Consider the following 15,005-nt stretch of genomic DNA (forward strand, 5'->3'; position numbering starts at 1 on the left):
CAAACCATCCTCAAAATAACAGTCAGAACTGATTTAAAGTTAAAGTCAAATTATGCCACTCTTCTACTCAAAACCTTCTAATGACTTCCAAACTCATTCAGAGTAAAACCTAAAGCACTTACAATGGCCTGCTAGGGCCAAGTGACCTTTTCCTGACATCTCTCTGATCTCAGCTCCTGCTATGTTCCCTTAAACCTTCAGCTTGTTCCCAGAACATACCTCAGCACTTGCCATTTCCTTTGCCTGTGACACTCTTCCCTAAATATCTGCTCCCATACCTCCTTCAGTTTACTTTCAGGTCATATGATCATAACATAGGGAATTGAGTCCTTCTCTAACCACCCTATTTAAAATAATATACCCTTGGGGGCCTGGGTGGCTCAGTCGTTAAGGGTCTGCCTTCGGCTCAGGTCATGATCCCAGGGTCCTGGGACTGAGCCCCGCATCGGGCTCCCTGCTCTGCGGGGAGCCTGCTTCTCCCTCTCCCACTCTCCCTGCTTATATGTTCCCTCTCTCGCTGTGTCTCTCTCTGTCAAATAAATAAATAAAATCTTTAAAAAAAATATATATATATATACACCCCTATACTTCAGCTTCCCATCCCTTTTCTGCTTCATTTTTTTCTTCATATCTCTTATTAACATTTGACATAGTATATATTTCGTTGTTTTTGTTTATTCCTTGTCTCCCTCAACTAAAATGTAAGCTCCACAAGGGCAAGGAAAATTATAACTCATTCACTACTGGATCTCCTGGTGTCTTATACACTGCCTAGCACATAATTTATATTTAATAAATATTTCTGGAAGAAAAGTAGCATCTGAGAGAAATCCTAATAAACTGAAGTTATGGTAACATAATTCCATGTAGGAAGGATCTCGATGACAGTGGCAAAACTATTCATCCTCACACTTTCCCAACAAAAATATTATAAATAATACAGGTGGAAAACAAATTTACTATCAAAGGTCAACTAATAGTTCATAAAATAGAGGCTTAGTGGGCTAATCACTATGACAGCTAGAGATGTGACCAATAGCAGATAACCTGAAAAGTTCCTCAATGCTCATCATATACATCAGAGGATCAACTTAGAGTTGCCTTGCCTCAACACATTACTTAAAATTGCTTCTAGTATTCTTACATAACCCATCCTTATGATAACAGGGAGTGATTTCACAACTAAGCATCTTCACGACAATGGCCACAAAATTAACAGGGTTAACCCTAAGATACCCAGATGAAAATGGTTGATCCTGGGCTGAAATACTATATAACAGATATCCCTACAATAGAGAGCTTATGACAAGACGTTATTTAGCCAAATGCTCTTGCTTTGCTTTGATGTACAGCATATTGGAAAGTAAACATAGTAGTACATAATATTTTAGAATAAAATATATATCAGTCAGTAGCATATGTCAACTATAAAGAACATTTTTTGTCTTAAAGTGTTATTCTAATATTGACTAAAGATAAAATGATTATAAAAAACCCCAGATCACAAACATTTCATTAGCACATTTACAACAAACAATTAAAAATAATATAACTGCAAATGTACATAACTTCAACTAAGTCATGGAAACCTGGCAACCTAATCATCCTTTTAGAACATGCCCCACTTTTAAGTTTCTGAACACTTGAAAGGCAATTGTACATACAAATTTTTCTGAGTAACCACAGAGCTGACTTGCAAACAGAAAAGTACTGAAAGAAATAAAAAACTACCTCTATATTTAAGCACAGTATAAAAATATAGGAAGTAAAACACTTCTTTGAACCTCAATAAAAAAATATACTTTACTTCAAATATGTGCTTTGATTTGTAAAATAAGATGATTAACAGGAGCATCTATATATACTCCAAACTTACTTTGCCATATCTCTAGCCAATTGCATAAAACGTTCTCCATCAGATGGAGACAAAAGGTTTAAAATACGCCTATAACCATCCATTGCCATCTTATGATCTCCCATCTGTTCATAAAGGCTTGATCGCTCCCACAGATAACGGACATTAGTAGGTTCATATTTAAGAGCTAAAAAGAAAAAAAAAATTACAGATTTACTACAAAAACGGGTTCATGATACCTGGTTAAGACCAATCTTCTTTTCAGAAAATTAAATAAAAACCACTAGTAATATTTGAGCAGACATTTGAATGAAGAGGAATGAAATGTGGGGAGCTTTGGAGCATGAAATTTGGGCCATGCAGAAGAAACAGACAATACAAAGACCTCAAGGAAGGGGAAGGATTTGGCACACTGAGACAATCTTAGGAGAGGGCATAGGGTAGATGATAAAAGCACTTGGAATACCCGTGTTATTCCTGAGAGCACCCCAGCCCCATTTCTCTGTTTCTCCTTTGTTTGAATGACTTCTTCAGACCAATTTGTCACCCCACCTGTCTGTTTAATAAATCTTCTACACTGTCTATAAAAAACAAAACAAAACAAAACAAAACACTCTAAACTAATTCTCCAATAGAGCTAAGTGGGTTAATTCTGGAACAAAACTATTTTCACAGGAACTCTCAACTAAGTTTAGTCTAAGACCAGACAGAACCTGAATCTCTATATTAATCTTCATTTGGTCACTCTCGTGTGATGTTAACCCTCAAGGAACAGCTTAGAACCAACAATGATCTTAGCAGGAAATTGAAGGTACTGTTCTTCTACCAACTTTTGTGCTGTATTAGCTCACAATATAAAGTTGTTGATAAACATGAAAGCAGAGAGACCCCCAAATACTTACCTCTGGGATGCCAGAATATAAGGAATAAATATACTTCAGCTAACATCACCCCAGAGTAGTAAGTACAATTATCAAAAAATCTACTATGTAACATTTTATCAAACAAAATAAGAAAAACATTTTAATTACCTTTTGTGTAGCAAAAAATAGCCTGCTTAATATTGTCTTGTTCCAGAGACATTTCTGCCAATCTAACCCATTCTTCGGTGTCACTAGGATTTAAATGTGCAGCAATCAACTCAAACTGAAGAGATTTTTCCATGTCACCTTGGTCCTCATATATCATAGCAAGAGTAGAAAATGGCTCATAAGCCAGAGGAGCTAAAATGAATTAAAAAAACAAATTCTACTGGCTGAAGAAAGAGGCATGAGATGACATCAATCCCATGGTTCAAACTATGGATCCTTTTTTTAATGTTTAAACTCTTTAAAACACTCTAGCAGAATTATACAAACTACTTAATAGAATTTAGAATAAAAATTAAATTTGCTTTACTTCATGTTCATACACAGTGTTTTAGTATTACTGTCTCTGAGCCAAGTGTAATTTCATGAAAAAATTCTACTCTCCACCATGCACCCCTCATGAAAATCCCCATTTGCTAAGGTTAAACATGGCTCAATAACTCAGCAAGTTCATACCAAAGAACATCATCACATCAGTGTTTATTTAATCTTCATGATCCAACCACCAGAGGTGTATGGGATGAACGGACTAAGGATGGCTAAACTGCACCTAACTGAGGATATCAAAGTGAATAGTTAATCTACATTTCTGAAATGTTTCTGAAATGAAGTTCTAAGATCATAGGGGATTAAAATTAAAGACAGTTGTTAAAAATAAACAATTATAAACTGGAATAAAGGAACAGATAATATTGGAAAGTAGGAACCAAACAAAATATCCTTAAGGAAAAGTTTGGTTAATCTTGTTTCTGGTGGAGTAGAAAAAAAGCAGTGACCTCAAGTTATCCTAATGAGTAATCTAGGAAATTTTTTTTTTTTAAGTAAGCTCTACACCCAACATGGGGCTTCAACTCACAACTCCAAGATCAAGAGTTGCATGCTCTACCAACTGAGCTGACCAAGTGCCCCAATCCAGGAAATGTTTAACAAGACTTTCAGGAGGGTTGGCTGGGAAGATGGTAGAGTAGGACCGTAACCCCATCTCATCCCATGGATACAACTAGATAACATTCATTTCAGCGTAAATAACCCAGAATATGATCTGAAGACTGGCAGAACAAATGCCACAATTAAAAGTAGAGAGGAAGCCACGTTGAAGAAGGGAGGAAGGGCAAAGACACAGTCTGGGAGAGAAATGGATGGGGCTGTCCAGAGTGGAGAGTAAGCCCATAGTGTGGAGAAGGGTGAAAAATAGACTTCCACAGTGAAAAGCCTAAATGAAAGAGGACCAAACCACAGCAAGAGACCAAAGCAAAACCAATATAAGTAATATGCCTGATCGAGAATTTAAAGTAATGATCATAAAGATACTCACTGGACTTGAGAAAAGAGTGGAGACCCTTAACACAGAGATAAAAAAGAACCAATCATAGATCAAAAATACAATAAATGAAATTACAAATACACTTGATAGTTGGGGCACCTGGGTGGCTCAGTTGGTTAAGCGTCAAACTCTTGATCTCAGCTCAGGTCTTGAACTCAGGGTTGTGAGTTCAAGCCCAACATTGGGCTCCATGCTGGATGTGGAGTCTACTTTAAAAAAAAAAGGAAGAGCCCAGCTAGCTCAGTCGGTAGAGCATGAGACTCTTAAAAAAAAAAAAGAAAATGCACTTGATGGTATAAGCAGCAGGCTAGATGAAGCAGAGGAACAAATTAACAACTTGGAAGACACAGTACTAGAAAGTAACCAAGCTGAACAAAGGAGAGGAAAGAAAATAATGCAAATTGAGAATGGTCTTAGGGAACTCAATGACTCCATCAAGCATAATAACATGCGATTTATAGGGATCTCAAAAGAAGAAGAGAGAGACAAAGGGATAGAAAATTTATATGAAGAAATAATAGCTGAAAACTTCCCTAATCTTGAAGAGGAAACAGATGCCCAGATCCAGGAGGCACAAAGATCCCCGCAAAATGCAACCCAAAGAGGTTCACACCAAGATGCATAGTAATTAAAATGGCAAAAAGTAGTGATAAAGAAATAATTTTAGAAGTAGCAAGAGAAGGGGTGCCTGGGTGGCTCAGCTGGTTAAGCATCTGACTCTTGATTTTGGCTCAGGCCATGAGATCGAGCCCCACATCAGGCTCCATGCTCAGCAGGGAGTCTGCTTTTTTTTTCCTTTTCCTTCTGGCCCAACCCCCCACTCTCTCTCTCTCTCTCTCTAAAATAAATAAATAAATCTAAAAAAAAAAAGGCAGCAAGAGTAAAGAAGACAGTTACATACAATGGAAACCCTATATGACTATCAGCAGATTTTTCAGCAGAAACTTTGCAGGCCATAAGAAAGTGTTAGGATATATTCAAAGTGCTGAAAGGGAAAAGTCTGCAGACAAGAATACTCTATCCAGCAAGGCTATCATTCAAAATAGGAGAGTTTCTCAGACAAACAAACACTAAAGGAGTTCATCACCATTAAACCAGCCCTTACAAGAAATATTAAAGGGGACTCTTTTGAGTGGAAAGGAAAGAATTTAAGTGAGAATATGAAAAGTAAAAAACAAGAAGGCGGGCGCCTGGGTGGCTCAGTTGGTTAAGCGACTGCCTTCGGCTCAGGTCATGATCCTGGAGTCCCTGGATCGAGTCCCGCATCGGGCTCCCTGCTTGGCAGGGAGTCTGCTTCGTCCTCTGACCCTATCCCCTCTCATGTGTTCTCTCTCTCTCGTTCTCTCTCTCTCAAATAAATAAATAAAATCTTTAAAAATAAAAAAATTAAAAAATAAAAAAAAAACACGAAGGCAATAAAAATAAATATTTCTGAAAATTCAGTCAAGGGAGAGTGGGCTAGCAAGATGGCGGAGGAGTAGGAAACATAAATTTTGCCCAGTCCCAGGAATTCACCTAGATAGTTATTAAACCATTGTGAACACCTACAAACTCAACAGGAGATCAAAGAAAAGAATAGCAGCAACGCTATGAACAGAAAAGTGACCACTTTCTAGAAGGTAGGACATGCGGAGAAGTGAATCCGAGGACATACATGGGAAGATAGACCAGGGGGATGGGTGGAGGGAGCCTCTATCAGGCGGCTACCGGCAAGTGATAGAGCAGCAGAGCACAAAATCAGAACTTTTAGAAGTCTGCTCTGGTGAGGGACGTCGCTCCAGTGGCTAAGCGGGGGGTGGAAACTTCGCTGGGACAGTGTGGTCTCAGGACGCTCAGGGTCACAGAAAGACTGAGGGTGCTTGAGTGTGGCAGAACCTCCCAGGTATCGGTAGCAGGGAAGCTGGCCACAAAGAGTGAGCTGAGGAGTAGGTTCTCAGCTTGGGGCTGCCATAAACCGTGAGGGCCGGCAGTCGGGCAACCACTCTTCGAGCAGGGGCCCAACAAGCAGCAGATCAGGGGAGACTCCCCTTCGTCCCCCAGGAGGAGCAGCACAAGAGTGTGCCTCAGGAATCTACTGGGTTTGGAGACTCCAAACGGGGTCATGGGCCAGAGACAGAAATGCTCGGGCACAGGCTGGGTGAGCTGAGTGAGGCTGGAGACCACGGAGACAGGAGTGACTGACTGCTTTTCTCTGAGGATGCACTGAGGAGTGGGGCCCTGAGCTCTTGGCTCCTCTGGGGCCAGAGACTGGGAGGCCGCCATTTTCATTCTCATCCTCCAAAGCAGTGCAGAAAGCCTTCAGGGAACAAAAGCTACCAAGAGCAAACCCGAGTGGGTTACTTAGCCTGGCCCCTGGCAAGGGTGGTGCAATTCTGCCTGGGGCAAAGACATTTGAGAATCACTGCAACAGGCCCCTCACCCAGAAGATCAGCAAGAACATCCAGCCAAGACCAAGTTTACTGACCAATGAGAACTGCAAAACTCCAGCACTAGGGGAATACAGCACATAGAATTCATGGCCTTTTCCCCATGATTCTTCAGTCTTTCAAAGATATTTTTTTTAATTTTCTTTATTTTCTTCTTTTTCTACTTCTTTTCTTTAAATTTTTCTTCTTTCCTTTTTCAACCAACTTCTTATAAATTCCTTTTTTAAAAATCTTTTTTAACTTTCATTTTTACAGTCATATTCCCTCCCTTCATTGTATTTACCCTTATTTTTGTATGTATATGTTTTTCTTTCTTTAAAATTTTGGGAGGCAGTTTCTTCTAACAGACCAAAATATACCCAAAATCTAGTGTGTGGCTCTGCTCTATTCAGCAGCCTGATCACATTCTTTTTTTTTTTTTCTTTTCTTTTCCCCCCAGTTTCAGGTCTCTTCTGATTTGTTTAGTGTATACTTTTCTGGGGTTGTTGTTACCCTTTTAGCATTGTGTTCTCCCCTTCATCTATTCTTCTCTGGACAAAATGACAAAATGGAAAAACTCACCTCAAAAAAAAAAAGAACAAGAGGCAGTACCGAATGCCAGGGACCTAATCAACATGGGCATTAGTAAGATGTTGGTCAGAACTAGATTTCAGAATGACAACTATAAAGATACTAGCTGGGCTTGAGAAAAGCATAGAAGACACTAGAGATTCCCTTTCTAGAGAAATAAAATCTAACTAAGGCGAAATCAAAAAGACTATTAATGAGGTGCAATCAAAAATGGAGGCTCTAACTGCTAGGGTAAATGAGGCAGAAGAGAGAATTAGTAATATAGAAGACCGAATGATGGAGAATAAAGAAGCTGAGAAAAAGAGAGATAAACAACTACTGGATCACGAGAGAAGAATTCCAGAGATAAGTGATACCATAAAGCAAAACAATATTAGAATTGGGATTCCAGAAGAAGAATAAAGAGAGATGGGGGCAGGAAGTATACTGGAGCAAATTATAGCGGAGAACTTCCCTAATGTGGGGAAGGAAATAGGCATCAAAATCCAGGAGGTAAAAGAACCCCCCTCAAAATCAATAAAAATAGGTCAACACCCCGACATCTAATAGTAGAACATACAAATCTCAGAGACAAAGAGAAAATCCTGAAAGCAGCTCGGGACAAGAGGTCTGTAACCTACCATGGTAGAAACATTAGACTGGCAGTAGACCTATCCACAGAGACCCGGCAGGCCAGAAAGGACTGGCATAATATATTCAGGGCACTAAACGAGAAAAATATGCAGCCAAGAATACTATATCCAGCTAGACTGTCACTGAAAATAGAAGGAGAGATAAAAAGCTTCCAGGACAAACAGAAACTAAAACAATTTGCTATCACCAAACTAGTCCAAAAGAAATATTGAAAGGGGTCTCTAAGCAAAGTGAGAGCCTAAAAGTAACATAGACCAGAAAGGAACAGAGACAATATACAGTAATAGTCACCTTACAGGCAGTACAATGGCACTAAATTCATATCTTTCAATAGTTACCCTGAATGTGAATGGGCTAAATGCCCCAATCAAAATAGGCTGGGGTGCCTGGGTGGCTCGGTTGGTTAAGCGACTGCCTTTGGCTCAGGTCATGATTCCAGGGCCCCGGGATGGAGCCCTGCATCAGGCTCCCTGCTCGGCGGGAAGCCTGCTTCTCGCTCTCCCACCCCGCCTGCTTGTGTTCCCTCTCATGCTGTCCGTCTCTCTCTCTCTGTCAATTAAATACATAAATAAAATCTTAAAAAAAAAAAAAAGACACAGGGTATCAGATTGGATTAAAAAACAAGACCCATCGATATTTGTCTGCAAGAACTCATTTTAGACCCAAAGACACCTCCAGATTTAAAGTGAGGGGGTGGGGGCGCCTGGGTGGCTCAGTTCTTAAGCATCTGCCTTCGGCTCAGGTCATGATCCCAGGGTACTGGGATCGAGCCCCGCATCGGGCTCCTTGCTCTGCGGGAAGCCTGCTTCTCCCTCTCCCACTCCCCCTGCTTGTGTTCCCTCTCTCGCTGTGTCTCTTGCTGTCAAATAAATAAATAAAATCTTTAATAAATAAATAAATAAAGTGAGGGGGTGGAAAACCATTTACCATGCTAATGGACATAAAAGAAAGCTGGGGTGGCAATCCTTACATCAGACAAATTAGATTTTAAACCAAAGACTGTAATAAGAGATGAGGAAGGACATTATATCATATTTAAAGGGTTTATCCAACAAGCAGGTCTAACAATTGTAAATATTTATGCCCCTAACATGGGAGCAGCCAATTACATAAGCCAATTAAAAAGAAAAAAAAGAAACACATTGACAATAATACAATAATAGTAGGGGACTTTAACACTCCCCTCACTGAAATGGACAGATCATCTAAGCAAAAGATCAACAAGGAAATAAAGACTTTAAATGACACACTGGACCAAATGGACTTCACAGATATATTCAGAACATTCCACCACAAAGCAACAGAATACACATTATTCTCTAGTGCCCATGGAACATTCTCCAGAATAGGTGACATCCAGGGTCGCAAATCAGGTCTCAACCAGTATCAAAAGACTGAGATCATTCCCTGCATATTTTTGGACCACAATGCTTGGAAACTCAAACTCAATCAGAAAAGGAAAGTTGGAAAGAGCTCAAATACATGGAGGCTAAAGAGCATCCTACTAAAGAATGAATGAAATTAAAGAAAAATTTAAAAAATTCATGGTAACAAATGAAAATGAAAGCACAACTGTTCAAAATCTTTGGGATGCAGCGAAGGCGGTCCTAAGAGGAAAGTATATAGCAATACAAGCCTTTCTCAAGAAACACGAAAGGTCTCAAATACACAACCTAACCCTACATCTAAAGGAGCTGGAGAAAGTACAGCAAATAAAGCCTAAATCCAGCAGGAGAAGAGATATAATAAAGATCAGAGCAGAAATCAACGAAATAGAAACCAAAAGAACAATATAACAGATCAACGAAACTAGGAGCTGGTTCTTTGAAAGAATTAATAAGATTGATAAACCCCTGGCTAGACTTATCAAAAAGAAAAGAGAAAGGACCCAAATAAATAAAATCATGAATGAAAGAGGAGAGATCACAACCAACACCAAAGAAATACAAACAATTACAAGAACATATTATGAGCAACTATATGCCAGCAAATTAGACAATCTGGAAGAAATGGATGCATTCCTAGAGACGTATAAACTACCAAAAGTGAAACAGGAAGAAAGAGAAAACCTGAACAGACCCAAAACCAGCAAAGAAATTGAAGCAGTAATCAAAAATCTCCCAACAAACAAGAGCCCAGGGCCAGATGGCTTCCTAGGGGAATTCTACCAAACATTTAAAGAAGAATTAATACCTATTCTTCTGAAACTGCTCCAAAAAATAGAAATGGAAGGAAAACTTCCAAACTCATTTTATAAGGCCAGCATTACCTGATCCCAAAACCAAAGACCCCATCAAAAAGGAGAATTACAGACCAATATCCTTGATGAACATGGATGCAAAAATTCTCACCAAAATACTAGCCAATAGGATCCAACAACCAAGTGGGATTTATTCCTGGGTGCAAGGTTGGACCACAATGCTTGGATCCACAACCAAGTGGGATTTATTCCTGGGCTGCAAGGTTGGTTCAACATCCGCAAATCACTGTGATGCAATACATTAATAAAAGAACAAGAACCATATGATCCTCTAAATAGATGCAGAAAAATCTTTTGACAAAGTACAGCATCCTTACTTGATTAGAACTCTTCAGTGTAGGGACAGAGAGTACTTACCTCAATATCATAAAAGCCATCTATGAAAAACCCACAGCGAATATCATTCTCAATGAGGAAAAACTGAGAGCTTTCCCCCTAAGGTCAGGAACACAGCAGGGATGTCCACTATCAGCACTGCTATTCAACACAGTACTAGACGTGCTAGCCTCAGCAATCAGACAACAAAAAGAAATAAAAAGCATCCAAATCGGCAAAGAAGTCAAACTCTCACTCTTTGCAGATGATATGATACTTTATGTGGAAAACCCAAAGACTCCACCCGAAAAATGCTAGAACTCATACAGGAATTCAGTAAAGTGGCAGGATATAAAAATCAATGCACAGAAATCAGTTGCATTCCTATACACCAACAAGACAGAAGAAAGAGAAATTTAGGAGTCGATCCCATTTACAATTACACCCAAAAACCGTAAGATACCTAGGAATAAATCTAACCAAAGAGGCAAAGAATCTATACTCACAAACTATAAAATACTCATGAAAGAAATTGAGGAAGTCACAAAGAAATGGAAAAATGTTCCATGCTCATGGAATGGAAAAACAAATATTGTGAAGATGTCAATGCTACCTAGAGCAATCTACACATGTAATGCAATCCCTATCAAAATACCATCAACTTTTTTCACAGAAATGGAACAAATAATCTTAAAATTTGTATGGAACCAGAAAAGACCCCGAATAGCCAGAGGAATGTTGAAAAAGAAAACCATCACAATTCCGGACTTCAAGCTGTACTACAAAGCTGTAATCATCAAGACAGTATGGTACTGGCACAAAAACAGACACATAGATCAATGGAACAGAATAGAGAGCCCAGAAATGGACCCTCAACTCTATGGTCAACTAATCTTTGACAAAGCAGGAAAGAATGTCCAATGGAAAAAAGACAGTCTCTTCAACAAATGGTATTGGGAAAATTGGACAGCCACATGCAGAAGAATGAAACTAGACCATTTCCTTACACCGCACACAAAAATAGACTCAAAAATGGATGAAAGACCTAAATGTGAGATAGGAGTCCATCAAAATCCTAGAGGAGAACACAGGCAGCAACCTCTTCGACCTCAGCTGCAGGAACTTCTTCCTAGACATATCGCCAAAGGCAAGGGAAGCAAGGGCAAAAAATGAACTACTGGGACTTCAACAAGATAAAAAGCTTTTGCACAGCAAAGGAAACAGTCAACTAAACCAAAAGACAACCGACAAGTGGGAGAAGATATTTGCAAATGACATATCAGATAAAGGGCTAGTATCCAAAATCTATAAAGAACTTCTTAAACTCAACACCCAAAGAACAAAGAATCCAATCAAGAAATGGGCAGAAGACATGAACAGACATTTCTGCAAAGACATCCAAATGGCCAACAGACACATGAAAAAGTGCTCAACATCACTTGGCATCAGGGAAATACAAATCAAAACCACAATGAGATTCCACCTCCCACCAGTCAGAATGGCTAAAATTAACAAGTCAGGAAATGACAGATGTTGGCGGGGATGTGGAGAAAGGGGAACCCTCCTACACTGTTGGTGGGAATGCGAGCTGGTGCAGCCACTCTGTTCCTCTGTTCCTTTGAGGAACAGTATGGAGGTTCCTCAAAAAGTTGAAAATAGAGCTACCCTACGACCCAGCAATTGCACTACTGGGTATTTACCCCAAAGATACAAATGTAGGGATCCGAAGGGGTACGTGCACCCCGATGTTTATAGCAGCAATGTCCACAATAGCCAAACTACGGAAAGGGCCCAGATGTCCAAGGTGACAGATGAATGAAGAAGATGTGCTGTATATATATACAACGGAATATTATGCAGCCATCAAAAAATGAAATCTTGCCATTTGCAATGACATGGATAGAACAAGAGGGTATTATGCTAAGTGAAAAAGTCGATCAGAGAAAGACAAGTATCGTATGATCTCACTGATATGTGGAATTTGAGAAACAAGGCAGAGGATTATAGGGGAAGAGAGGGAAAAATGAAACAAGATAAGACCAGAGAGGGAGACAAACCATAAGAGACTCTTAATCTCAGGAAACAAACTGAGGGTTGCTGGAGTGGAGTGGGGTAGGAGGGATGGGGTGCCTGGGTGGTAGACACTGGGGAGGGTATGTGCTATGGTGAGTGCTGTGAATTGTGCAAGACTGATGAATCACAGACCTGTACCCCTGAAACAAATAATACACGGTTTATTAATAAAAATAATTTTTTTTAAAATTAGGGAGAAATTAGTCAAGGGATTAATAAAATAAGAGGATATGAAATATGACACCGTATGCCTAAAACGTGGTGGGGAGAGGAGTAAAGAATGGGTTTAAACTTAAGTGACCATCAACTTCCTATGTACTGCTATATGCAGAAGATAATGGCACAAATCAAAAACAAGTTAATAGATACAGGGATAAAAATAAATAAAGAGAAAGGAACCAAAGGATAGCATTAAAGAAAGCCAACAAACCATGAAAGAGAGCAAGAGAAGGATTAGAGAAAATCTATAGAAACTATCATAAAACAAGTAACAAAATAGCAATAAATATATATCTATCAATAATTATTTTGAATGTAAATAGACTAAATGCTCTAATCAAAAGAGCATTTAGTTTGGGTGGGGGCGCCTGGGTGGCTCAGATGGTTGAGGATCTGCCTTCAGCTTGGGTCATGATCCTTGGCTCCTGGGACTGAGCCCTGCATCGGGCTCCCTGCTCAATGGGGAGTCTGCTTCTCCCTCTCCCTCTGCCTGCTGCTCCCCCTTCTTGTGCTCTCTCTCTCTGTCAAATAAATAAATAAAATCTTTTAAAAATAAAAAAGAAATAAAAAGAAAAAAGGCATAGGGTGATAGATGGATAAAAAAATTAGACCCATCTATATGCTACCTATTAGAGACTCATTTCAGACTGAAAGACACCTGCCGATTCGAAGTGAGGGCATGGAGAAACATTTATCATGCAAATGGATGTCAAAAGAAAGCCAGGACAGCAATACTTATATCAGACAAAACAGACTTTAAAACACTGACTGTGGAGGGGCGCCTGGGTGGTACAGTCAGTTAAGTGTCCAACTCTTGGTTTCAGTTCAGGTTGTGATCTTGGGGTTGTGACATCAAGCGCCACGTGAGGCTCTGTGCTGAGCGGGTAGTCTGCTTAAGACTCTCTCTCTGCCCCTCTCTTCCATGCATGCCCTCTCTCTCTCTCTCTAAAAATAAAACAAAGAAACAAAGACTGTGGTGCACCTGACTGACTCAGTCGGTAGAGCTTTCAACTCTTGATCTCAGGGTTGTTAAGTTCAAGGCCCACATTGGGTATAAGCACTACTTTAAAAGAAATAAAATCCTTAAAAAAATAAATAAAATAAAATAAAACAAAGATTGTAACAAGAGACAAAGAAGGACACTATATAATAATAAAGGGGCCAATCCAATAAGAGGAAATAATTGTAAATATTTATGCACCTAACATGGGAGCACCCAAATACATAAAACAGTTAATAACAAACATAAAGAAATAACAGTAATACAATAATAGTAGAGGACTTTAACACTCCACTTACATCAATGGACAAATCATCCAAACAGAAAATCAACAAAGAAACAGTGGTTTTGAATGATACCCTGAACCAGATGGATTTAACAGACATATTCAGAACATTCCATACTAAAATAGAATACACATTCTTTTGGAGTGCACACGGAACATCCTCCAGAACAGATCAGATATTAGGCCACAAAACAAGTCTCAACAAATTCAAAAAAATCAGTCATACCACGCAGCTTTTCTGACCACAATGCTATGAAACTAGAAATCAACCATAAGAAAAAATCTGGAAAGAGCATAAATACATGGAGGTTAAATAACTTGCTACTAAACAATGAATGGATCAATCAAGAAATCAAAGAAGAAATCAAAAACTATATGGAAACAAATTAAAATAAAATACAGTGGTCCAAAATCTTTGGGATGCAGCAAAAGTGGTTCTAAGAGGGAAGTTTATAAGCTATACAGGCCAACATCAAGAAGCAGAAAAATCTCAAATAAACAACCTAACCTTATACCTAAGAGAGCTAGAAAAAGAACAAATAAAACCCACACCCAGCAAAAGGAAAGGAATAATAATGATTAGAGCAGAGGGGCGCCTGGCTGGCTCAGTGGGTAGAGCATGCGATTATTGATCTCAGGGCTGTGAGTTCAAGCCCCACAGTGGGTGCAGAGATTATCTAACAATAAAATCTTAAAAAAAAAAAAAAAGATTAGAGCAGAAATAAATGATACAGAAACTAAAAAAACAATAGAACAGATCAATAGTTCAGAAGAAAAGCTAGTTCTTTGGAAAGATCAACAAAATTGGGGCGCCTCAGTGGCTCAGTCGTTAAGCGTCTGCCTTCGGCTCAGGTCATGATCCCAGGGTGCTGGGATCGAGCCCCGCATCAGGCTCCCTGCTCGGCGGGAAGCCTGCTTCTCCCTCTCCCACTCCCCCTGCTTGTGTTCCCTCTCTC

The 15,005-nt window shown here is 39.4% G+C and overlaps 1 protein-coding gene across 1 annotated transcript in view; it reads right to left on the reverse strand.

Annotated features, from left to right (window-relative positions):
- Positions 1–15,005, reverse strand: part of GTF3C3 (general transcription factor IIIC subunit 3) — a 50,660-nt gene that overhangs the window by 23,900 nt on the left and 11,755 nt on the right. The window contains exons 5-6 of the mRNA XM_021702753.1: positions 2,887–3,078; positions 1,877–2,042 (exon numbers count right to left, since the gene is read on the reverse strand). Of these exons, the coding sequence (XP_021558428.1) occupies positions 1,877–2,042; positions 2,887–3,078 (358 nt within the window). The remainder of the gene's footprint in view (positions 1–1,876; positions 2,043–2,886; positions 3,079–15,005) is intronic.

The sequence above is a fragment of the Neomonachus schauinslandi genome, chromosome 3, assembly GCF_002201575.2.
Source record: "Neomonachus schauinslandi chromosome 3, ASM220157v2, whole genome shotgun sequence".
Lineage (NCBI taxonomy): Eukaryota > Metazoa > Chordata > Mammalia > Carnivora > Phocidae > Neomonachus > Neomonachus schauinslandi.